Raw genomic sequence first — 27604 nt, forward strand, 5'->3', positions numbered from 1 at the left:
CATTATTGCTTACTCAAGCCCTACTTCAAAAGTTACCTACTCCAGGAAGTCTTCCCTAGTCAGTAGTAAAGTCTCTCTCATCTGATCTCATAGCATTCCTCTTAGGCACTAATCACACTGTACTTTGTATTTAAAAACATTTCTGTCTAAGACTTATTTCCCCCATAGCTTCTTGATTATGAGCTCATTGAAGATAAAGGCCTCATTTACTTATGTCTCCCCAGAAACAAAGGCTGTGGAACTGGCATTAGGGGCAGGAAAATCTGGATTCAGATTCTGCCTTGGACTTTTTTATTTTTGAGTCATTTAAAATCTCAGTACCTCAGGAAGCTACCTAAGACTTAAATACTAAATCATAATGTTGGTGAAATAGAGTTCCTCACCAGGAAGATCACAGATCCTTTACATATCCTACATAAGGGCCTTACATATTTATTAAACATTCATTGAAAGAATGGCCATCTTCCTATGTGGCCCATTCTTCTAGGAACACCAAGGAGAAGCTGCAGCCACCTGACTCCCTCTTGGAGGCTTGGTCTGAGAAAACATCTCTTTTCCCAATATCCCACTTTTGTAAACAAAGAACCTGCCTTCTGACAGATGTGAAACATGGGAGAAAAGGACCAGCAAGGCAGGATGTGTCATACACACAACACAGTAAAGCTGGGTTTCTGATCAGCCACAGGAACATGAAGCAGTTAGAATTATCCAGCCCATTCTGGGGTGGATTCACTATTTTATAGTTGAGGGAACTGAGGCACAAAGGTGGGGAGTGATTTATCTAATGTCAGGCAGCTAACATCTATAAAATGAGAATAACATTGTCGTAAGATCCCTTTCAGCTTTAACATTCAGCTTCATGATCTCGGTATTAAGACTCCTTCTAGCGCTGACATTCCTCATTTGTAAAATGAGGGGGTCAGACAAGATGACCTCCAGAGTCCCTTGCAGTTCAGAAAGTCTATGTTAAAAGAGCCCTTTGAGTGCTAATATTCTATGACTTTCAGCTCCAGAGGGGCAGGTGGCCCCATAGCAAAGTAACTTGAGAGTCCCAGTAGCAAGTACCTCTCCCCCACCCCCACCCTTGACCTCAACAAGCTCAACAAGTCCAGGGAAAGGAAGGGCTCCCTCATAGTAATCAATCCCAAGTGAGTCCCAGATTTTAGAAATCTGAGAGGGGAAGGAAAGAGGGGAGCTCATTCATGGGGTCCTGGCTAGGACATCCCAGATCCCCAGTTCCTCCGCAGCCCCACCTCTACAAGGCTCCATCTTACCAAAGTGCCCCGTACAGTACTAATTTCAATACCCCTTCGACATACTCCGCCACTGTTGCCTGGGACTGTGCTAGTGAACTCCTAGGGAGGGCTGGGCTAAGCTGTACTAGGATAGCTCCGTCCCGGGGCAGGGCTGGTGCAAGGCAAACCCACGCACAGAGAGCTGCCTCCTCCACTGGCTGATTCCATGTTAATCTCACCAACACAAACCGGTGTCTAGTGGCCAGGGGCCAGCTGGAGCGCAGTTGGGACTGGGGGCTCAGAACAGACTCAGACACACCCCCCCCCCGACCCCGGGACCCCGGTGGACCAGAACCTATCGGTCCCTCCTGGCAAAGCCCGAGTCAAAGACAGCACTTCTGAGGACCAAACTTCAACGCTGTTTTCTTTACCTTGTTGGAGGATTTGTAGCAGTTTAATTTGCTGCCTCTGCCGCCCATCCTCCTCTTGGGAGGGTCTCCCGGGAAAAGTCTCCAAACTCCAGGCTGAAGGGGTAGAGGGGGAGAAGATCAGATTCTCCTTGCGGGACTCCCGGAGGCTGCCTCTAAGACCCCGAAACTGAACCAGAAAGCAGCCGACTTGAACTTACTCACTGGCAGTGACTGCCGTAAATGTCCAAAGAGAAGGGCCTCACAAAAGCGAAGAGTGGCTGGTGCCTGAGGCAGGTGATCAGAATTGCTGCGAGGCTCCCTAACAACTCCCTGCTGAGACCCGGTCAAGAAGAGGTCTTCTAGGAGAATAGACACGGACTTTGGGATTCCTTAATTTTCAGGCTTCAGACCCAAGTGCTTGGGTTCCCAGTTGAGGTTTTTTCCATTCTCCTATACTGGTTTTGTCAATTGAATCATTTATAGTTTGCAAAAGGATGGCAGCTACAAACCTGAGCTCTTTGTATCCCTAGAAGGTCTCACTAATTTAATTGACTGTGTTTTGGTAAATATTTAAACAACTTTATGATACTTTAAAAAGTTATTACACATCTATAAGAAATGATGAACAGATTGATTTTAGAAAAGTCTGGAAAGAATTGCATGAACTGATGCTGAATGAAATAAGCAAAGTCAAGAGAATAATATACATAGTAACAAGAAGATTATGTGATGATCAACCCTGATGGACTTGGCTCTTTTCAGCAATTAGGTGATTCAAGGTAATTGTAATAGACTTGGGCTGGAAAGTGCCATCTGCAAACAGAGAGAGAACTAAGAAGACTGAATGTGGATTAAAGCATAATATTTTCACTTTGTTGTAATTGTTGCTTCCTCCCCCCACTTATGTTTTTCCCTTTTGACCTGATTTGGTTTTTTTGCACAGCATGACCAATATGTTTCAAAGAATTGCACATAGTTAACCTATATTGGATTGCTCTCTGTCTTGGAGAGGGAGAGAGAGGAAGGAGGAGGAGAACAATCTGGAACACAAGATTTTGCAAAGATGAATATTAAAAACTATCTTTGCATGTATTTGGAAAAATAAATACTATTAAAAAAAGAAAAAGAAAATTGTTACACACAAATACTTTTTTAAAAAATTGTTTAATGGGAGCAGCTAGTTGGTGTAGTGGATAGAGCACCAGCCCTGAATATTTAACTCGTCCTGGCTGTGTGACCCTGGGCAAGTCACTTAATCCCAATTGCCTCAGCAAAATAATAATAATCACTCATTTTATCATATTCCTTATTGTTGTGATAAAAAGCAGAATTTATTTCCCTTCGTGTTGAATAAGGGAAGGAAGAAAATGAGCATTTATCAGGTACCTACCATGTGTCAGGTACTTAATAAAAATTGATCTTCACAACAAAACTGGGAAGTAGTTGCTAATATTATCTTCATTTTACATTTGAGGAAACTAAGGCAGATAGCAATTTATAGCTGTCAAACATCTGAGACTGGATTTCAACTCAAATCTTCCTGACTTCAGGCCCAATCTACTGTGCCATCTAGTCAACACCCAGGAAGTACGGGTAAGCAAAAGATATGAAAATTGAAAAATACTGGCAATCAAGAGATTTGTATATGATATAATAGAAAGATCCCTGGATCTTGAACCAGTATGATACATCTGACATTCTAACACTTACAGACTCTATTCTGAGGCAAGCCTCTTCACCCCTTACTGCTTCATCTAATAAGATGTCTCAAAAACTTGCTTTTGTTTGTTGTGCATCAATATTTTTTTAGTGATGCTCTACAACTGAGAATCATAGAATATTATGAGATCAGGTGCCCCAAGAGGTGGAAGCCTTTGCAGGCTGAAGTGTTAGCCATCATGAGATGCATTTGGAAACATGGTATCATCACAAATACTCTATCTGGAAAGGGAGATGGGTCAATCACATAGGGAGGAGAGATAACAAAGTGTGACCTGTATTGTGTTGGTATCCATCCAATATTAAAAGAACCCATAGGGAGGGCCTCTAACATTTTGGATACATACTCTATGAAGTATTTTTAGAAAGACATGGAGAAGAATCCCCCCAGAGTGAGAGGGAAAGGAAAGTTTGTGATGTCATAAGTCCTTTGAAATATTGAAAAATGGGGAAGATACTGTGAGAATCAAATGAGATGTCTGTGAAAGTATTTTAAAATATAAAGCACAATATGTCCCTTCAACTAATATCAACATCAATAGTGAAACTATCCTCTGTATAACATAACGTAACATATAATGTAACATGACATAACTCATGGGACATGGCTAAGAGAGGCTCAAAGCACTCAATCTCATCACAGTCTGTCATAGCTGGATCTTTGGGATCCCCTCAGAATTTGGATGTGCAAAACAGTATTCAATACTAGTTCAGTGGAAAAAAGTAGCTAATCCAATGGGTAATTTATTAGTGGGTGGAATGACAGAGGCAGTCTATTCTTGGCATCTCCATGTCTCAGGAAGATTTTTCATTCAGTTGCTTTTAACCTCCCTGGGAAACAAGATCCAACTTCCTGATTTTCTTTTCCCCAGTGGTATGTGCTAGTTAAGTGCTTTGAGATCTTGCACAAATCAGTGCTAAAAGTTATCTTACAGAGTTAAGGCATTCAGCTTTAGAACCTACTCTGGAATCATACTGAACTAGTCAGTGAGAACTTATTATATCTGGGCCTCCATTTATCCCCTCTCTCCCTTCCATAATGGCATGGAGGGGTTATAATACTGTCTGGTAAATTGTTGAAATATTGAAATGTTATGATAATAATAATGATAAAAATAGAGAATCATAAAATTGGCATATAATTTAGTACTTTGTGATGTATTGGTTACTATGGCAATCAGAGATCAACTGAGGGAGAAATCAGGCTGATCAGACAGGGATTTCTAGAGAAAGTGTTACAGTTAATAGAAGTCATCATCGTCATCGGCGTTGTCATTAAGGTTTGCACAATTATTTATGTGTTATTCTGCTACTTCACTTGATCTTCACAACTCAGGAAGTAGTCAGTCAATAAACATTTATTAAGTGCCTAATATATACCAAACACTGTGCTAAGTGCTGGGGACACAAAGGAAGGTAAAAGGTAGTTCTTATATTCAAGGAGTTCACAATCTAATAACAATGCTATTATCCCCATTTTGTAGGTGAGATAATTGAGGTGGAGGATAAATAACTAGGTTCACATAGTTATGGAGTATCTGAGGCAGGATTTGAACTCATCTTCTTGACTCCCAATCCAGCACTATATACCACCTAGATCCTTTTTTTAAAAAATTAATAATAACTTTTTATTTTCAAAGAATAACTTTTCATTTTTAAAATACATGAAAAGATAGTTTTCAGCATTCACCCTTGCAAAACCTTGTGTTCTAAATTCTTCTCCTTCCCTTCCCATATAGCAAATAATCGAATATAGATTAAACATTTGCAATTCTTTTAAACATATTTCCACATTTATCATGCTGCACAAGAAAAAAAAGGGAAAAATGAGAAAGAAAAAAGCAAACAAACAATAACAAAAATGATGAAAAACTGTGTTGTGATCCACATTCAGTCTCCATAGTCCTCTTTCTGGATGTAGATGGCTCTCTTCATTACAATCTATTGGAAATGGCCTGAATCATCTTATTGTTGAAAAGAGCCACGTCCATCAGAATTGATCATTGATCATCATATAATCTTCTTGCAGTGTACAATGTTCTCTTGGTGGTACTCATTTCACTTAGCATCAGTCTAGATCCTTCTTAAATAACTGTTGGTCAAGGATGGTCAAGAAGGCCTTCCTGTTCAGACATGTTTTGGGTTACATGAAAAACTTTTTGTAATTCTTCATATATGTTTTTTGATACTAACATTTGTGAAACATGGAACATTTCAAATTTGTCAGCAGATCCACATTTTTAATTTTGTCCTGATTTCAATCGAGCTGAAAAATCAAATATAATTGCCACATGTTCTTTTTATTAAAAATTCAAAAATTATATGCAAATCTTTCTTGATGCAACATTATTACTAATAGCTTTATAAAATAGCAAAACTTTCTTGGCATCAATTTCAACATGTAATTAAAAGGGTTTCCTTATATTTGTTGGTTAATCACAATACAAAATAGGAAGATGTTTGTTTTTCAATTAACTATGCACAAAGGTCTATAGACATAAAGGGAGTGGTGGTGATGGTGGCAGTGATGGGGTGGTGTACAGAACACTGGACTTGCACTCAGGAAGATAAAAGTTTAAATTTGGCCTCAGATACTTAACTTTGTGACCTCAGGAAGTCCCATATTCTGTCATAGCCCTAGTTATCTCACTTGTAAAACAACAACAACAACAATAATTTGAAAACAAAGGATAAACAAGAGGCATGGATTATTGTAAAGATCAAATAAGATAAAACATATTATAAACATCACAACACTATATAAATGTTAGCTATTTATATCAATGATTCTTATGTATATTATTTGATAATTTTAGTTATTTAAACAACTCTTTCCCTGCACAATATTTATAAGTAGAAACATTTGAGGTCTCAGTTTCCTTAAATGTAAGAAAAGGAGATTGAACTGAATGACTTCTAAAGTGTTTTCCAATTCTAAATATATCATTCTATAGTACAAGAATAGTTACTATAACTTGAAATCATTGGAAACTGCTTTGCATGTGATTCAATATTAATTATTTAATGTTTCTTCTTTGAAATAAGACTTTTCACATTTAGACGTTTTCTAAGCAGATTGATAATGATGCCAATGATGCTGACCAGCACTTATATAGCATTTTAAGGTCTACAAAGCTTCTTATGTATTTTACCTCATTTGATCTTCACAAGAAGGCTGTTGGCAATCTCTTTGATGTTACAGATGGAAAACATCTGATTTTTCCTCTGAATAATTTTTGGTCTGCTAACATAATTTTTTTCTTTTTCTTGATGAATCTATCACTGCCTAACATAAATATTGCAATATCCAAAGAATAATAAAAAGAAGTTTGAATATGAATCCAGGAACTTTTGTTAAATGTTTGTTGTTCAGTAATGTCTGACTCCTTGTTATCTTATGGGGTTTCCTTGGCAAGAATACCGGAATTATTTGCCATTTCCCTCTCCAATTCATTTTACAGATGAGGAAACTGAGGCAAACAGAGTTAAGTAACTTGTCCCAGATCACACAGCTAGTGTCTGAGGCCAGATTTAAACTCAGGAAGATGAGCCTTCTTGACTTCAACCCTGCATTCTTGCCCTGAACCATCAGTTACCCCAACTTTTACATATTATATTGAACAAAATAGTTAACAAAATTGACCTGTTTTTTTCTTAACTTTGCTGTCTTCATATTTTTGTTTTATTTATGCCCTTTTCTGTCTTTTTTCATTTCTATCATTTCCCATTAACTCATTTACCTGAACACTTCTTTCTTCTCCCATAGAAGTAAGCCCTCTCTTTTAACACATAAATAGTCATACAAAAGAAATTAACATGGTTATTTTTTAAATGTAGGTCATGCCATTATCCAATAGAAAAAAAGAGTTAAAAGACATGAGTAGTCAATGCTTTTTGGTACCCAAAGGCAGCACTTTTGGTTACATAATTTGATTATGAAGATAATCATGCTTGTTAAAGACTTTCAGTATCAATTTCATTTTAATAAATTTATTTAAAAAAGAAAATATATATTTCATCCTATATCTCTAGTTAGTCATCTCTCAGGAAGTTGGAGACACATTTCATAAGTATCAGCTTTCTGAAGTCATAATTAATCACTGCATCCAATGATCAGAGTTCTGAGTTTTAAAAAATATTTTCCATGACTAGTGTAATTTTTAAAATTTTCTTCTCCTGATTCCATTCATTCCACTCTGCATTAGTTCTTATGAAGTCTTCCAAAGCATCTCTGAATTCCTTATTTCTTATAGTTCAGTAATATTCCATCACATCAATATATCACAGTTTATTCAGTCATTCCCATTTGATGACAATTTCAGTTCTTTATTGCAACAAAAAATGATGATACACACTCATATAACTCATGGATTATTTTCTTCTTTGACCTCTTTGGGTTATAGATAAGTCTGTTAATGATATTCATGGATTTGTTGTTCAATTGTATCAGACTTTTTGTGCCCCCATCGATCATGCTGGGAAGGATCAGGGAAGCCTTCATAGAGTTGTGTTTTCTGGGCAAAGATACTAGAGTGGATAGCCATGTCCTTCTCCAGCTCATTTTACAGATGAGAAAAAGGAGGCAAATAGAGTTGAGTGATTTACTCAGAGTCATACAGGTGATAAGTATATGAAACCATATTTGAACCCAGAAGCTGAATCTTCCTGATTCCAGGCCCAGCAATCTATCCACTGTGCCACTTAACTGCTCCAATTGCTTGCTTATTAAGGGCTATTATATTTATTGATATGGACTCTGAAACCAGCTAATTCTCTTCCCTTATTAGAATTCTGGGGGAAGCCCATACTTCTATTATCAGCCATAATCAAATACACAAAAGGGTATAAAAAAGGAAGCTAGTTCTTGTTTGTATAGAATACTATAAGACTGAAACTCTTTATCAGGCTCTATTGCCTAGAATTCCCACCTCTGAGACTGTCTATTTAGCATCTTCAATTTTTGAGACAATTGTGAAGGGAATCAAGTTTTTCCAGACTATCTTTATGATAGTCTCAATATCTTAATATACATTTTAGGCACTCCCTAGATCCAGCCTTTAACTCCCTCATTCCCTGCTAAAGCATGTCACAAAATCATCTCTAAAATAAGGTCCTCCATGGACCCACACTTAACACCATATACCAAGATAAGATCAAAATGGGTCCATGATTTAGGCATAAAGAACGAGATTATAAATAAATTAGAGGAACATAGGATAGTTTATCTTTCAGACTTGTGGAGGAGAAAGAAATTTGTGACCAAAGATGAACTAGAGATCATTATTGATCACAAAATAGAAAAATTTGATTACATCAAATTAAAAAGCCTTTGTACAAACAAAACTAATGCAAACAAGATTAGAAGGGAAGCAACAAACTGGGAAAACATTTTCACAGTTAAAGGTTCTAATAAAGGCCTCATTTTCAAAATATATAGAGAATTGACTCTAATGTATAAGAAATCAAGCCATTCTCCAATTGATAAATGGTCAAAAGATATGAACAGACAATTCTCAGATGAAGAAATTGAAACTATTTCTACTCATATGAAAGGGTGTTACAAATCACTATTGATCAGAGAAATGCAAATTAAGAAGACTCTGAGATACCACTACACCCCTGTCAGATTGGCTAGAATGACAGGGAAAGATAATGTGAAATGTTGGAGGGGATGTGGGAAAACTGGGACACTGATGCATTGTTGGTGGAGTTGTGAATGAATCCAAACATTCTGGGGAGCAATCTGGAATTATGCCCCAAAAGTTATCAAACTGTGCATATCTTGTGATCCAGCATGTTACTACTGGGCTTATACCCCAAAGAGATTCTATAGAAGGGAAAGGGACCTGTATGTGCCAAAATGTTTGTGGCAGCCCCTGTTTGTAGTGGCTAGAAACTGGAAAATGAATGGCTGCCTATTAATTGGAGATTGGTTGGGTAAATTGTGGTATATGAATGTTATGGAATATTATTGTTCTGTAAGAAATGACCAGCAGAATGAATACAGAGAGGCTTGGAGAGATTTACATGAACTGATGCTAAGTGAAATGAGCAGAACCAGGAGATCATTATATAACGATACTGTATGAAGATGTATTCTAATGGAATTGGAGAGAGGGTGGAGGGAGGGAGGAGAAAAGTCAGAACAGAAGTGAGTGCAAGGGAGAAGGCTGTAAAAAATTACCCAGACATCAGCTTTGTCAATAAAAAGTTATAATTATTTTTTTAAAAAAGTATTTAATGCAAAACTATAAAAAAATAAATAAATAAAATAAGGGCCTCTTTGGCAAAAAGAACACCACTGTGACTTTTTCACATGTGCTTTATGCTTCACCTTTTGAATCAGGAATTGTTCTCCTGACTATCATCATTTTATGTGTATATATATATATATAATATCTATTTTGGGGGGCCAATCATGCTCATAATAATTTTACAACTTTTTTTAATTTAAAAAAATTTTTAATAATAGCTCTTTATTTTCAAAATACATGCAAAGATAGTTTTCAACATTCACTGTTGCAAATTGTATTCTAAATTTCTCTCTTCCCCCTTCCTCTAGACAGCAAGTAACCCAATATAGGTTAAATGTGCAATTCTTCTAAACATATTTCCATATTTATCATGCTACACAAGAAAAATCAGATCATAAAGGCTAAAAAGTGAGAAAGAAAAAAAAAACAAGCAAGCAACATCAAAAAAAAAGGTGAAAATGATGTGATTTGAGTGATTTCAATTCCTGGTTGTCAAGAGGTTAGTGACAATAAGAGAGTTGTTAAGAATACCCTTTAAAGGGGCAGCTAGGTGATGTAGTGGATAGAGCACCAGCTCTGAATTCAGGAGGACTGGAGTTCAAATCCCATATCTCAGACACTAAATGCTTCCTAGTCATTTAACCCCAATTGCTTAAGCAATTAAAAAAAAAAGACATATCTTTTAAATTAGCTGCAGGTTTTAAGAGTGAACGAATTCACTAATTCCTGAATTATTAGTTGCAAAATGAAAGCTTATTGTTGGATAGAAATCAATTTCTAGTGGGAAATGGAGTTTTGTTGCTGAGAATGCTTTCTCAATGGGCAGAATGGTTCTGGCAACTGGGTGAGCTATCTAGGTCCATCTGCAAAGACCTTAGTTGAAGGAAGCTGTTATATTGGGTATCTTGATGGGGGCTGGGAAAGCCAGAGGAGATCAGACTAGGTCGGGGCTGGGACAAAACAGATCAGGATTTCTCAATTGAATGATAATTTAGAATTTCCTGAAAGGTTTGGCTCTGTCTCATTCCTTGGATCCTGGGAGATCCTGATCAAAGGAGACACAATCTCAGAATGATAATCTTAAAGGGAACAGTTCCCCTCCCCCTTCAAAATACTATGTCATGAACCACATTAAGGCCCCACTGTCCTCTTTCTGGATGTAGATGGCTTTTCCCCTCACAAATCTGTTGAAGTTGGCCTGAATCATCTCATTGTTGAAAAGAGCCAAGTCCATCTGAGTTGATCATCACATAATTTTGTACAACATTCTTTTTTTTTTTTTAAATAGCTTTTTATTTACAAGTTATATTCATGGGTAATTTTACAGCATTGACAATTGCCAAACCTTTGTTCCACTTTTTCCCCTCCTTCCCCCCAATCTCTCCCCCTGATGGCAGGTTGACCAATATATGTGTACAACATTTTTTAAAAATCATTGCTAATGACTGTGACACATAATATAGGTAACACATTTCACATACCAAATCCATCATCTCTCTATATTATCTATAGTATGTTTCATCATTGATCTTCTGGAATCATGAATGATCTTTATATTAGTCATAGTTCTTACAGTGTTCAGTTATTTGTTTTTACAATATCATCATTGTATAAAAAAAAATTGCTAAATTGATATTCTGATTCTTTGTTTCCATTAGTGTAACGATTGTATTTTTTTGATCCTACTTGTTTCCTTTGTATCAGTTCCTTAGAATCTAGCATATTTCTCTGTAAGCAACATTAATGTTTCCTATAGCATAATAGTATTCTGTTTTATTTAAGTACCACAATTGGTTTAGTAATTTCCCAACCAGTAGACATCTTTGCAACAAAGTGCTGCTATAAATATTTTAGTGTATATGAGTTTTTTCTTTGCCATTGCCCTCCTTGAGATAAATTCATAGTGCATATAGGCTCTTTAAGTTGTACCCAAACTCATAGATTCACCATTGAATTAATCATGAAACTGAGAATCAACATAACCATTTTGGAAAGCAATTTAGAATTATGCAAATAAAGTGACTAGCACAGAGATTCAACTAATAGGAAGTGCTTTTTGTTGTAGCAAAGAACTGGAAACAAAGTATATACTCATCACTTGGGAAAATAGCTAAAAATAAATTGTGGTACATGGATATAATAGAATATCACTGTACTGAAGGAAATGAAGAATATGATGAATACTGAGAAGCATGTTTCCATAATTCTTACTTACATGAATAAAGTCAATGAAATAAACTAAAAAAGAACCAAAAAATGACATGATATAAAGAACCACCACAAAACAATCAAAAATAAATGTTACAAAATTTCCCAGAAATATGGCCACAAAGAAGAGATATGAGAAGATTCTCCCACTCTATTTCTTTGTAAAAGTGGGAGGTCCATATGTGGAGCTCTGCTAATATTTTTTAACTTTTTCAATGAATTGATTGATCAGTTTTGTTATTTTTTTCTTTAAAAAATATTATTTGTTGTATAGATGACCCTCTGGAAGGGGAAGAGAAAAGTGGAAGAAATTTTGGCAGTATAAAAATAGATGCCACCAAGCAGGTATATTTATTTTTTTCAGTAGCTTATTTTTAAAAAATAATAGCTTTTTATTTTCAAAATACATGCAAAAATAGTTTTCAACATTCACCCTTTCAAAACCTTGGGTTCCAATTTTTTCTCCTTCCCTTTCCCTTCCCCTCTCCCTTAGACAGCAAGTAATCCAATACATGTGCAATTAATTCTTCTGAACATATTGCAACATTTATCATGGTGCAAAAGAAATCATATCAAAAAGGGAAAAAAGTGAGAAAGAAAAAAACAACAAGCAAGCAAGGCAAAATTACTATATTTTGATCCACATTCAGTCCCTGTAGTCCTCTTTCTGGATGCAGAGGGCTCTTACCATCACATATCTATTGGAATTGGCCTGAATCGCCTCATTATTGAAAAGAGCCAATTCCATCACAGTTGATCTTCACATAATCTTGTTATTATCTTGTATAATGTTCTCTTGAGTTTATTCATTGCACTTTTCTTCAGTTCTTGCAAGTCTCTCCAGGCCTTTCTGAAACCAATCTGCTGATCATTTCTCATAGAACAATAATACTTCATTACATTCATAGATTATAACTTATTCAGCCATTCCTCACATGATGGACATCTACTCAGTTTCCAGTTCCTTGTCACTACAAAAAGGACTGCTACAAACATTTTTGCACATGTGGGTCCTTTCCCCTTTTTTATGATCACTTTGGGATACAGACCCGGTAGACACTGATGGATCAAAAGGTATGAACAATTTGATAGCTCTTTGGGCATACTTCCAAATAGATCTCCAAAATGGTTTGATCACTTCACTACTCCACCAACAATGTACTACTTTTCCCACATCCATGTCAACATTTATCTTTATCTTTTTCTGTCATCTTAGCCAATCTGAGAAATGTGTACCTTAGAGTTGTCTAAATTTGCCTGTCTCTGATCAATAGTGATTTAGAGCATTTTTTCATGACTAGAAATGGCTTTAATTTCTTCATCTGAAAATTATTCATATCCATTGACCATTTATCAACTGGAGAACAGCTTTTATTCTTATAAATTTGAGTCAATTCTGTATATATTTTAGAAATGAGGCCTTTATCAGAGCTCTTGGACATAAAATTTTCCCCACTTTTCTAATCTTGGCTGCACTGGTTTTGTTTGTACAAAACCTTTTAAAATTTGATTAATCAAAATTATCCATTTTGTATTTCACAACGTTCTCTAGTTCTTCTTTAGCCATAAATTCCTTCCTTCTCTGCAGATCTGAAATTTAGATTATCCCTTGTTCTCCTAATTAGCTTATAGTATCATGTTTTATATCTGAATTATGAACTCATTTTGACCTTATCTTTGTACAGGATGGTAGGTGTGAGTCAATGGCTAGTTTCTGCCATACTATTTTCCAATATTCCCAACAATTTTTGTCAAATAGAGAGTTCTTATCCCAGAAGCTGAAGATTTTGGGTTTATTAAACACTGGATTACTATAGTCATTGACTATTGTATCTTATGAACCTAACCTAATTCCACTGATCAATTACTTTATTTCTTAACCAGTACCAAATGGTTTTGATGACCACAAGCAGGTATATTTAAAAAATTGGAGGAATGACGACTTCAAGTTGATACCTTCTAGGAAGCTCTTCATTACAACAAAATTTCCCACTCTTCTTCCCCCAACTTTTCCCCTTCTCTTTTCTCCTCTTCTTTCCCCTTCTCCTTTTCACTTCTTGCTTTGAGAACTGTAGTCCAATGTATACTACACTATCACCTCTGGAAAATTCCTTTCTTATACCTCTATTCAATATCATCTTAGTGACTTTCTAGGCCTTAACTCTCTGCCTCTCCTAAGTGTCTTTTCCCCCTTTGAAAGTGAGTTCCTTAAAAGCAGGGACTATCTTGCTTTTTTATTTATATTCCCATCAAAAAAGTTTTTCACACATTCATTCATTCATCCATCCACCCACCCATTCCTTTTTTCAGGAATCTCTGAGATCCATGAAGCTTTGGGTTTTTATTCTTGAGAGGATGGAGGGAGGGAAAAAACTACAGGGACTATGGAGAATAGGGGCAGAGCATGAGGCAAATGTGAGATTGGATGAAGGTAGACTGAATTTTTTTTATGCTAAGGAATTGTGAATTTTAAATGGTCTTGAAGAGGTAAGGATCGTGGCAGGAATATGGGTTGGTCTCCTAGTTCTCCAAAACACCAATTTAGGGCCAGTTCTCAGCGAGAAATGCTACACAAAAGGCTGTGATAAGAAAAGGCACTTTATTAAAGAGAGAGACACCAAGATATTCTCTTAGTGGGCAATGTCAAAGAATTGCAAAGAGACATTTTCTCAGGGCTTATTTATATATAGAAACAATACAATTTGGGTTTTGCATCCGAAAGGAACATACTTGAGATAGGGTGTGGGAAGAGAGTCTTTCCCAGGGAATGCAGATGCTCTTCTGGACGAGGCTGTATTGTCCTCATCAGTCTTATGAGGAAGAATGAAAAAAATCAGATGCCCTGAAGGTCAGGAGCACCACTTGTTTTCTTTACCATGAAGTCATTAAATAATCTTGGGCAAATTGCTTCTCTTTTCTGGGTCTCAGTTTCCCCATCTGTAAAATAAGAGAAATGTATTAGATAATGTCTAGTGGTTGCCAAATGCTCGCATTTGATCCGATATTTTAGATATGTTCTACGTACGTTCTATTGCCTCTTCTGGTTCTGAGTCCTATGAGCTCCTTCAGTGGACCTGGCCTCGCTTAGTCCTATTTGACATGACAATTTAAGCCACACAGATCAGAAGAAAGTCTGGTCTGCAAGCCTGGTGTGACCCATCAACTGGTGTAATACGATAACGCGATGACTGCGGTCTCTGAATTGATAGGGCAGGAGCTGGAGAGCAGCTTCCTATGCTCTCTGACTCAGAGACAGCCTGGGGCAGGCAGTGTTGTGGTTACCAATGCCTGGGGTTATAACACGTTTGTTTTTAAAATTCAGTCTTACTACCTTTTAAACCGGGGCCCTGGATTGGCTCCAGTAACTGCAGTAGGCTATTTCCCTCACCACACCCCAACTCTTTTCTTAAAGGGGCAGAGAGCAAGTACAGACTCGCACTCTTCATGTGCATGTCAAGTTGTGACAGCTCCAACAGATCTAAGGATTTGTAGTGTTTAGTGCTACCCACCCAGTCCTTTGACTCCTCCTCAGATTTCCACACACACCTCCCCCTAGCCTCTAGATGTCACGATCTTCCCCCTCAAAACTCCCCTTATTACTTAAACATTAATGACTGAATTAATACTTCAGTCATAATGGAGGTTTTTTTTTTTTTTTTTTTTTTTTTTAAGGCTCCGTGGCTTTAACTAAAGAGGTGATAATGGACATTTTATTGCCATCCTCATCCATGGAGACTGAATGCAGATGGAAGCATACTATTTTCCTTTTTTGTTCTGATTTTTTTTTCTCACAACATGACTAATACGGAAATATGTTTAAAATGGTCGTACATATATAACCTATATCAGATTGCTTGCTATCTTGGGGAGGGAGAAAAAAATCTGAAACTCAAAATCTTACAAAATTAATGTTGAAAATGATCTCTACATGTAATTGGGAAATTAAATAATTAAATACTATTGAAATTTTTTTTAAAAAAAAGAAAAAGAAATAACTGAATATTTTATGTGAGTAGAATTTTTTTTTAAATCAGTTTCACTCCTCTACATTCTAAATTGTATCACTTATCTGCTTAACTTTAAAGCTCAATCTTAAATACTGAATTTGGAGTTAAATGTCTTGGGTTTAAATCCCAACTCTACTGATTTTGGAGACATCACTACCTTCCTGGGCCTGAATTTCCTCCCCTATAAAATGTGAAGGTTGGATTAAACTCATTTGTGTGTTATCTCCAGTTTGGTAAAACTAGTCGATTGCTTCTTAGAAAAATATTTTTTAAATGCATAAAATTATAAAGGTAACCAATTATATTTAAATACAGTTGTGTATATTTATTTAATATTTTATTTCCCCCCAATTACATAAAAATGATTTTTAGCATTTGAAACACAGTTATTAAAACAATTTTTAAAAGAACCCACAGAACCTGCATCAATCAAGACTCCTTGGGGTAGAATATTTCTTTCTTTCTTTCTTTCTTTCTGCTGAGGCAATTGGGGTTAAGTGACTTGCCCAGGGTCACACAGCTAGGACTGCATTGTCTGAGATCAGATTTTAATTTAGGTTCTCCTAACTTTAGGGCTGGTGCTCTATCCACTGCACCACCTAGCTACCCCAGGTTAGAATATTTCAAAGGTCTATTCTCATTCTAGTTCTTATCTGTTATGATCTTGCTTCAGTCAGCATAATGTAGGAGAAAGAATTCTTTTTTTTTTTTTTAATTATAGCTTTTTATCGATAGAATATATACATGGGTAATTTTTACAATATTGTCCCTTACACTTGCTTCTGTTCCAACTTTTCCCTTCCTTCCATCCATCCCCTCCCCTAGATGGCAGGCAGTCATACATGTTAAACATGTTAAAGTATATCTTAGATACAATATATGTGTGTGAATCCGTACAGTTCTCTTGTTGCACAAGAAAAATTGGATTCTTAAGGTATAACCTGGGAAGAAAAACAAAAATGCAAGTAGTCCACATTCATTTCCCAGTGTTTCTTCTCTGGGTATAGCTGATTCTGTTCATCATTGATCAATTGGGGCTGAATTGGATCTTTTCTTTGTCAAAGATATCCACTTCCATCAGAATACATCCTCATATAATATTGTTGTTGAAGTGTATAATGATCTCCTGGTTTTTCTCATTTCACTCAGCATCAGTAAATGTAAATCTCTCCAAGCCTCTCTGTAGTCTTCCTGTTGGTCATTTCTTACAGAACAATAATATTCCATAACATTCATATACCACAATTTACCCAACCATTCTCCAATTGATGGGCATCCATTCAATTTCCAGTCTCTAGCCACTATAAAAAATGGCTGCCACAAACATTTTTGGCACATACAGGTCCCTTTTCCTCCTTTAAGATCTTTTTGGGTTATAAGCCCAGTAGTAACACTGCTGGATCAAAGGGTATGCACAGTTTGATAACTTTTGGGGCATAATTCCAAATTGCTCACCAGAATGGTTGGATCTGTTCACAACTTCACCAACAATGCATTAATGTCCCAGTTTTCCCACATCCCCTCCAATATTCGTCATTATCTTTTCCTATCATCATAGCCAATCTGACAGGTATATGGTGGTATCTCAGAGTTGTCTTAATTTGCATTTTTCTGATCAATAGTGATTTGGAACACCCTTTCATATGAGTAGAAATAATTTCAATTTCATCATCTGAAAATTATCTGTTCATATCCTTTGACCACTTATCAATTGGAGAATGGCTTGATTTCTTATAAATTAGAGTTAATTCTCTATATATTTTGGAAATGAGGCCTTTATCAGAACCTTTAACTCTAAAAATGTTTTCCCAGTTTATTGCTTCCCTTCTAATCTTGTTTGCATTAGTTTTGTTTGTACAAAAGCTGTTTCATTTGATATAATAAAAATTTTCTATTTTGTGATCAATAATGATCTCTAGTTCTTTTTTGGTCACAAATTCCTTCCTCCTCCACAAGTCTGAGAAGTAAACTATCCTGAGTTCCTCTAATTTATTTATCCTCGTTCTTTATGCCTAAATCATGAACCTATTTTGATCTTATCTTGGTGTACGGGGTTAAGTGTGGGTCCATGCCTAGTTTCTGCCATACTAATTTCCAATTTTCCCAGCAGTTTTTGTCAAATAGTGAATTCTTATCCCAAAAGTTGGGATCTTTGGGTTTGTCAAACACTAGATTGCTGTAGTTATTGACTATTTTGTCCTGTGACCCTAACCTATTCCACTGATCAACTAGTCTATTTCTTAGCCAATACCAAATGGTTTTTGTGACCGCTGCTTTATAATATAGTTTTAGATCAGGTACAGCTAGGCCACCTTCATTTGATTTTTTTTTCATTAGTTCCCTTGAAATTCTTGACCTTTTATTCTTCCATATGAATTTTGTTGTTATTTTTTCTAGATCAATAAAATAGTTTCTTGGAAGTCTGATCGGTATAGCACTAAATAAATAGATTAGTAAGGAAGTATTGTCATCTTTATTTTATTTGCTTGGCCTATCCAAGAGCACTTAATATTTTTCCAATTGTTTAAATCTGATTTTATTTGTGTGGAATGTAATGTTTTCTAATTTTGTAATTTTGCTCATGTAATTCCTGACTTTCCTTTGGTAGATAGATTCCCAAATATTTTATGCTATTGAGAGTTATTGTGAATAGAATTTCTCTTAGTATCTCTTGCTATTGGATATTGTTAGTGATGTCCAAATTCTGAGGATTTATGTGGATTTATTTTGTATCCTGCAACTTTGATAGAGTTGTGGATTATTTCTAATAGCTTTTTAGTAGAATCTCTGTAGTGCTCTAAGCATACTATCATATCATCTGCAAAGAGTGATAATTTGGTTTCCTCATTACCTACTCTAATTTCTTTGATCTCTTTCTCAACTCTTATTGCTGAAGCTAGCATTTCTAATACAATATTGAATAATGGTGATAGTGGGCAACCTTGTTTCACTCCTGATCTTACTGGGAATGGTTCCAGTTTATCCCCATTACCTATGAGGCTTACTGATAGTTTTAAATAGATGCTCCTGACTATTTTAAGGAAAAGTCCATTTATTCCTATACTCTCAAGTGCTTTTATTAGGAATGGATGCTGGATTTTATCAAATGCATTTTCTGCATCTATTGAGATGGTCATATGTGTTTTGTTAATTTGGTTATTAATACAGCTAATTATGCTAATAGTTTTCCTAATATTGAATCAGCCCTGCATTCCTGGTATATATATCCTACTTGGTCATAGTATATTATCCTGAGGATGTAATCTTTCTGTAATCTTTTTGCTAATATTTTATTTAAGATTTTTGCATCAATATTCATTAGGGAGATTGGTCTATAATTTTCTTTCTCTGTTTTCAACCTACCTAGTTTAGGTATCAGTACCATTTCTGTGTCATAAAAGGAATTTTGTAGGACTCCTTCATTCCCTATTTTTTCAAATAGTTTATATAGCATTGGAGTTAATTGTTCCTTTAAATGTTTGGTAGAATTCACATGTAAGTCCATCTGGTGCTAGGGATTTTTTCTTAGAGAGTTGATTAATAACTTGTTCTATTTCTTTTTCTAATATGGGACTGTTTAACCAATTTACTGCTTCCTCTGTTAACCTGGGCAAGCTATATTTTTGAGGATATTCTTCCTTTTCATTTAAGTTATTGACTTTATTGGCGTAAAGTTGGGCAAAGTAACTCCTAATTATTGCTCTAATTTCCTCTTCATTAGTGGTGAGTTTTCCCTTCTCATTTTTAAGACTCACAATTTAATTTTCCTCTTTCCTTTTTTTAATCAGATTTACTAAGGGTTTATCCATTTTATTGGTTTTTTCATAAAACCAACTCTTAATTTTATTTATTAATTCAATAGTTTTTTACTTTCAATTTTTTTAATCTCTCCTTTTATTTTTAGAATTTCAAATTTAGTGTTTGACTGGGGGTTTTTAATTTGTTCCTTTTCTAGTTTTTTTAGTTGCAAGGCCAATTCACTGACCTTCTATTTCTGTATTTTTTGCAAGTAGGCCTCTAGAGATATAAAAAGAATTCTTCAGAGAGAGTCAAAAGACTTGGGGTCTAGTCCAGCTTTCACTGTCCTGTTGTACAATTTTGGACAATTTACTTCTCTCCAGGTAGCTATGCCAGTGCTTCAGGAAGGGGAAAGAGTACTTAAGACAACAGTCCAAAGTTGTACCTTTAAATGGGTTCTCTTTGCCCTTAAGCAGCCTGAGATAATAGGATTCCCTTTGGCTAGAGGTGCAACAGCAATGGGATGTCTTCCCCAAATAGTACCATCACTGCTTCTTTTGCCCAGCCCTGACCTGAAGGGCAGCAAAATTAAAGTACTGAGTTGTAATATTACTGACTGCCCATAAGGAGTTCATATGCCATGGCAGACATAGTGGGGAGGTGGCAAGACTTGTGAGTTCATTAGGGTAGGGAACTTCTGGTGGGCAAACTCCCTCCTGCAGATTGGCAACTGGAATATATTTGCCACTGAGGATTGTAGGCTCACGGACTTAGGACAATGATGGATCCTCAGTCCTGGATCCCCACAATTTCTTCTCCCCAAAAAAGCAGAAATGGGGAGGTGATAGGTCAGAGTCCAGTGTCTATTAAAAACTGAATATCTAGTTGAGGAATGGGGAGCAATAAAACCTCTTATCTATTGCTCCTAATTTGTCCTCTGCAAAAAGGACCCCATCCTGTCTGATTGATAGTACCTTGCCAAAAGATACTGTCTCCTTCTTTATTTCTCTTTTACAATTTATAATCTTAAAGGTGGTTAGCCTACTAGGTAGGCCCAAAATTTTCAGGATAAAAAACTCTCCAAAATTTCCTCTAATTGCTTGACTCTCTTAGAGACTAGTATGTTAGATTTGGTATAAATAAACTCTTTTGTGACTATAAAAGAATCTCTGAATTCTTTCAAACTATGAACCATAATTCTCACACATTTCAGCTGACAGACACTTACAGTTATAGATAACTGCATAAGACACTGAGAAGTTAAATTATTTATTCATAATCATATAGCTATTATATGTCAAAAGCAAGATTTGAACCCAGGTCTTGATTTTAATGCTGGCCTTCAATTTGGTAAGGCCAGTCATGAACATAGTTATAGATTTAGAGTTGAAAACTAAAAGGAATCTTAGAGATCCAAATCCTTACACTTAGATAATGATGATGATGATGATGATGATGATGATAATGATAATATAACTTTAGAATAGCTTATATGTAGCTATATTATATAGCTTTGTTAATGCTTATTATGTGCCAGGCACTGTGTTAAGTGCTTTAAAAATATTATCTTCATATTGATCTTCATATGAAGATCAATATTGATCTTCATAACCCTGGGAAATAGTGTTATTATTATCCCCATTTTACAGGTAAGGAAACTGAGGTAAACTAAGATTAAATGACTTCTTAAGATCACACAGTTATCAAGTAACAGAGACCAAATTTGAATAAGATCTTCCTGATATCAAGTACAGGCTCTATCCACTCTCACTGCCTAGAAAAAGGAAAGTAAAGCTAAGATGTGAAATAATTTGCCTATGGTTACATAGATTGTCAAGGTAGGACTGCAATTTGAATCTAACTTCTCTGACCTCAAACTCATTGCACACTTCACTGTTGGATTTCCAGCTCTACTAATGACTAACTAGTTGTATGACATTCAGCAAATTTCTCTCTTCCTATACTCCCTCCCCCCCTCGGAATCTGTCTCTGTTTCTGTCTCTATCTCTGTCCTCTCTTTCATTCCCCCTTCTCAGCAAATTACATGTCAGGGTTTAATTTGGGGATTTTGTTAGTTGTCTAGACTTAAGAAGATGATGGAGACTATGTTAGTAACAAAGATTAAACATAAACTGTATCCTACATTGCTCAGACCCTAAGCAAGATGTTTAAATTGACTAGTATATTTGTACTTCTAACTCTGAATTATTGCCTATGGGTGAGATCAACAAAGATCTCTGTCCTCCCCTCTTCTTTAAGAACACATTAAAAAAAAAAAAGTCATGCTAATGCAGTAGTTTTCAATTATTAAGCACTTTATATGTACTATCTCACTTTTTATTAAATATTATATGTATGTTTTCATAATTCAAGGATTATTATCGTCATTTTATAGATGAGGAAAATGAGATATAGAGAAAAGTCAGTTGGTCAAGGTCATATAACTTGTGATTTAATATTTTAATTTTCCCCAGTTACATGTAAAACAATTTTTTACATTTTTTTAAAAACTTTTGAGTTATAGTGTCTCTCCCTTTCTTCCTCCCCAATTGAGAATGCACACGTAAAGTCATGCAAAACATTTCCACAAAAGTCACGTTGTGAAAGAAGACAGATTTCTATTCCCCTCTCAAGAACTATAATACTCTCAAGAAAAATAAAATCTAAAAAAGTATGCTTCAATCTATGAAGGTCACATAATTTATAAGTGAGAGGCTGGGACATTCGTTCCTCTTAGCCTTCTTTCCCTAGAAAGAGAGCCTGTTATAGTAGAAAGAGACTTGAACTGAAAGTCACAAGATCTGGGACTAGTCCAGGATCTGCCAGACTCAAGTATGACTTTGGCCAAGTCATCTTATTGTTTCTTCACTTTTGAAAAGAGTGATAGTTATCTCTGCCTTATCTATTTACCCAACTAGGTTATAATTTAAGTTTGAATTATGGAATGGTGCTATAAAACTGCAAAAAGTACAGAGGTTATCATTAATGTCTTCACAGATCTAAAAGAAAACACTATGGGGAAGAGTAAAAGAGTAGCTTCAAGAAAAGAGAGAAAATTTATCTGAATTGGGCAATATTCTCTTTCTGGGTCTGCTGCTGTAGATCACTGGTCCCTGAGCTGAGAGTGAGATGTGGAAGCAGTAAGAAGAGAAGCCACAAGTTACAGAAAGGGGCAATCTGTGTGCCCCATCTCCTTCCCAGCCAGCTGCCTGCCCCCTTTCTCTAGCTCACAAGCTCTTCTGATGACTAAATAAGGATGGAGTGCCACATTCCTTCTTAGGCAGCTAAAAATAAACTCCTGTCCCTGAAGTGTGAGCCACAATCAGGCTCAACAACCTAACTGACCCCTCAGGACCTCCTCCCCTTCAAGAGAATAGGCATTTGGCCAGTTCCTTTTAGCTCTAGCCCTCTCCCCTGTCTAAGCTGAAAGAGCGCCTTTCTCTGGGGAATGGGAGCAGGCATATAGCTGTTCTTTGATCTCCCCAGGGCAGCCTTCCCTCCCTTCAGATCTGGAGTCTGACTATAGCTGACATAGAATCACAGAATGTTACAGCTGAAAGTGGTTCTTTAATGTAGAGCACAAAGTGTCAGAGTCTTCAAAATATAGACACGGTGCACTGAGAGACTGAGGGTGCCTAACTAAAGATCAATAAACATATTATTTTCTTGGACTTTTGTGGATCTGATCCAGTAAGTTTTAAAAATGGTGGAGGAGGGAGATCATTATATACCTTAACAACGATACTGTATGAGGATGTATTCTGATAGAAGTGGATTTCTTCAACAAAGAGATCTAACTCAGTTTCAATTAATCAAGGATGGACAGAAGCAGCTACACCCAAAGAAAGAACATTGGGAAATGAATGTAAACTGTTTGCATTTTTGTTTTTCTTCCCAGGTTATTTTTACCTTCTGAATCCAATTCTTCCTGTGCAACAAGAGAACTGTTCGGTTCTGCACACATATATTGTATCTAGGATATACTGTGACATATTTAACTTTTATAGGACTGCTTGCCATCTGGGGGAAGAGGTGAAGGGAGAGAGAGGGTTACCCAGGCATGGGCTCTATCAATAAAAAGTTATAATAAAAAAAAAAAAAAAGAAAGAAAAAGAAAAAAAAGAAAAAAATGGTGGAGGAGAAAGATCTGGCAGATACTGCAAGGAGTGGAAGATAGATTGTACAAACAGAGCATAGAAATAGTGTGTAGAAAGGCCCATTAATTCACAAAAGACAACACTCAGGATAAGAGGTAATGGTCAAAACCAAGGTCTTCCTTCCTCCCTTTTTCTTTCCTTCCTTCCCTTCTTTTTTTTTCTTTCTCCCTTCTTTCCTCCTACAGTTGAGGAAACTGAGGCAAACAGAAGTTTTAAGTGATATGCCCACTAGTGTCACACTACTAGTGCCTGAAGTCATATTTGAACTCAGGTCCTCCTTATTCAAGTCCCAGTGCTCTATCCATTGTAATACTTACATTGTCTTTAATAGGGCAATGGAGTTCATACCTACAATAAATAAGACTTTGGGAGGTTATCTTTTATTCAAAGAGAATAGGATGGATCAAAAGGATGATAAAATCCAGGAACTGGAAGAGAAAAGCAAGAGTGGGGACCAATGGATGGAGAAAGTAAAGTGGTATCACCATGGGAATAAACTATATCCAAAGTTTTAAGAAAGAAGGAAAGTGATCACAAACTTGGCAATTAAGGCTTAATATTAGTAGAAATGGTAGATTTCATCTGTTATGATTCTTTGTTGAGTCATTTCAGTTATGTCTAACTGTGACCTCATTTGGGGTTTTCTTGGCAAAGATACTGGAGTAGTTTGCCATTTCCTTCTCTAACTCATTTACAGATGAGGAAACTGAGGCAAAGGGTTAAATGACTTACCCAGAGTTATACAGCTACTAAATGTTAGACGCTAGATTTGAACTCAGGTCCTCCTGATTCTAGGGCTAGTGTTTTATCCATTCTATCACTTAGCTACGTTCTATCAATGTCAAAAACAGAAAAGTTGTAAATTCTACACATGCCTTAATAATACTACATTCTTCCAACCTCCAAAACATAAAAAGAAAAACAAGGGGTGTTACTATTCTATAATTAATTATAATTAGTAGGCATCAGTTGTGGAAGCAGAAAAGATAGGAACTTTAGAAGGAAGTGATCACCTTAGGTATTACATTTTAAAGAGGACACTGATAAGTGTCATTGTCATTATCATAGCTAGCATTTACATAACACTTTCAGGTTTGCAAAGTGCTTTACAAATATCTGTTTGATTCTTATAATCTTAAGAAATATTATCGCTATTTTGGATTGGTACAGGAGTAAGAAAGATTTGAGTTCAGATCTAACCCTAATACGTGTTAGCTGTGTGATCCTGGGCAAGTCATTTAACTTGCTTGCCTCATTTTCTCTATCTGTAAAATGACCAGGAGAAGAAAATGGCAAGCCACTCCAGTGTCTTTGCCAAGAAAACTCCAAATGGGGTAGTGAAGAGTCAGATATAACTGAGCAACAATAAATCCCCACTTTATAAATGAGGAAACTGAGACAGAGGTTAGTTGGCTTACCCAAAGTCACAGTAAGTGTTTCAAGATGAATCAAACTCAAAATTTTCTAACTCTAGTCCAGCACTTTAAGCACTGGGCCACTGAATTATCTCTAGATTATCTCTATATGATAGCAACCAACATAAGTAAGAGGACTAGGAACTAAATCATAAATTGATTATTTGAAGGAACTAAAAATATTTACCATGGAGAGATGAAAAGCTATAGAGGTTGACAAAATATCAGACTTCATATATTAAAGGGATATTATGTGGAAGAAGAATTGCATATCACAAAATCATCTTTGGATTTTATCTGTGACCTTTTCTCATGAATAAAGGTGACTTTTGGCAGAGAGAACACCCATTGTGAATTTGTCACAAACTATGAATTTCTCCTTTCAAATCAGTAATTGCTCTCCCATACCTCATCATAGAAAACTTAACATAGTACATGTGTGTGGGTCCCACTACGCCCAAAATGAACACAAGGAACATCTCAACAATAAGTGCTTCCTATTTGTTCACTTGGGAGCAGGCATATTTACTTTCTAATGTGTCCAGGAAATCCAGGTGGATGGGCTTAGTAGGATCATTTTGGTGGCAGTCTTTCACCTTTCTTACTTTCAGATACTTCATTTAAATTGTTAGGAAGGCTAGAAACTCATGCCCAGAGATAGAGAACTTCAGTTGGGTTGTGCTCTTGCTGTGGCTGCTTCAGAAGTAGGTTGGAAGCCTCCCTTTCAAATGTTCCTTATGTTTTGTCTGATCTTTTCTTTTACCTTTGTTATTTTTTTTATCTTGAATTATACTTATAGGTGTAATGTGCCATATTCTTCATCATAGTTTAGACTTTCTGAAGCAAGGATTATGCCATTTTTCATTTTTTATTCCCCAATACTGAACATAGTTCATTACATATAATAGGCACTGGATGGAGCCAAGATGGCACAGTAAAGGCAGGAAGTACATAGAGTAGGTGCATTGTAGAATTGAACCTAAAATATCAGAGCTGTATAGTATCTCTAAATATAAATCATAGAAACAATTGAGCGGGAAGAGTTGTTGTAGACTGTATAATCCAGTCCTCTTATTCCTAGTCAGAAATTGATTCTCAGACAAAGGAGTTTTGCAGGAATCTGCATTGGTCAATACATTACACAGCCTCATGCTTGTTTTTTTCCACGGTTTCTCTCTACCTTCTTCTTTCCCCACTCCCATAATTATGCAGGATGGTAGCTTCTTAAACTCAAGAAACTGAAATTTAAGAAAGAGCCTTTGGTCATGGAGCTTGAATCCTCAATGATGTGAGTCTAATAGTGTGGCAGTGACCTCAGAGAGATCAGGAGGATGAAATTTGCTTGTTTGGAAGACGGGCCAGGAAAGAAAGGATTCTGTTTTTGTTTGTTTTATTATTTTTTGTGGAATCAAAGGCCCCAGCCCCTAGCCAGGCCTAGGTCTCCAAATCAGACCTAGGAATTTGTGTCATTCATCCATTCAAGTCCACAATCACCTGAATTTCAAGCCAGGCACAATGCATACAAAGACAAAAACAGTTACATTCTAATAAACTGGAGATTGAGGTGGGAAAGTGAAAATTCACAACAGCAAAATAAAGTAGACACAAAGTAATTTCTGGCCTAGAGGGCAACAGTAACTGGTGGGATCCCAGGTGGGATTCCTATTGAAAACACCACTGGAGCTGATTTTGAAAGAAGTTAGGGGATTCTAGGGGGCAGTTAGGTGGTGCAGTGGACAGATTACTGGGTTTGGAATCAGGAAGACTTAATTTCTTAAGTTCAAGTCTGTGACTTTGGGCAAGTCACTTTGCCTCAGTTTTCTCACCTGTTAAATGAGCCAGTCCAATATCTTTGCCAAGAAAACCCCAAATGGGGGTTATGGAAAGTCAAATGATTCGATAACAACAAAGCTCTGGCCTCAGACACTTAATAGCTATATGATTCTGGGCAACTTAGTTAACCCTGTTTGCTTCAGTTTCCTCATCTGTAAAATGAGCTGGAGAAGGAAATGGCAAACCACACCATTAATGGGGTCACAAAGATTCAGATGTGACTAAAAAACAACAATGGGGAACCTGGGGGTGGAGATAAAGAGGAAGTATATTCCTGAAATGGGGTACAATCTACCTGGATAGGAGAGGCAGGATATTGGGTATGAGGAATAGCAAACTGGGCTTATATCCCAAAGAGATTATAAAGAAGGGAAAGGTACCTGTATGTCCACGAATGTTTGTGGCAGCCCTTTTTGTAGTGGCTAGAAACTGGAAACTGAATGGATGTCCATCAGTTGGAGAATGGCTGAATAAATTGTGGTATATGATTATTATGGAATAATACTGTTCTGTACAAAATAATGACCAACAGGATGATTTCAGAAAGGCCTGGAGAGACTTACATGAACTGATGCTGAGTGAAATGAGCAGGACCAGGAGATCATTATATACTTCAACAATACTATAT

General features: G+C 36.3%; 1 protein-coding gene and 1 long non-coding RNA gene across 2 annotated transcripts in view; both read right to left on the bottom strand.

The window, feature by feature from the left end:
* Nucleotides 1–1887, bottom strand: part of CCDC69 (coiled-coil domain containing 69) — a 37341-nt gene extending 35454 nt beyond the window's left edge. Inside the window, exon 1 of the mRNA XM_012551868.3 lies at nucleotides 1667–1887. Coding sequence (XP_012407322.1) covers nucleotides 1667–1714 — 48 coding nt within the window. The 5' untranslated portion in view covers nucleotides 1715–1887. The remainder of the gene's footprint in view (nucleotides 1–1666) is intronic.
* Nucleotides 1888–14410: 12523 nt separating this feature from the next.
* LOC105750833 lies at nucleotides 14411–15141 on the bottom strand. Its single transcript, XR_001121255.3, has 2 exons — nucleotides 14852–15141; nucleotides 14411–14763 (listed from the first exon to the last, which is right to left on the bottom strand). It is a non-coding gene; the product is annotated as an uncharacterized LOC105750833 (long non-coding RNA).
* Nucleotides 15142–27604: the final 12463 nt, after the last annotated feature.

Source organism: Sarcophilus harrisii, chromosome 2, assembly GCF_902635505.1.
Source record: "Sarcophilus harrisii chromosome 2, mSarHar1.11, whole genome shotgun sequence".
NCBI classification, from domain to species: domain Eukaryota; kingdom Metazoa; phylum Chordata; class Mammalia; order Dasyuromorphia; family Dasyuridae; genus Sarcophilus; species Sarcophilus harrisii.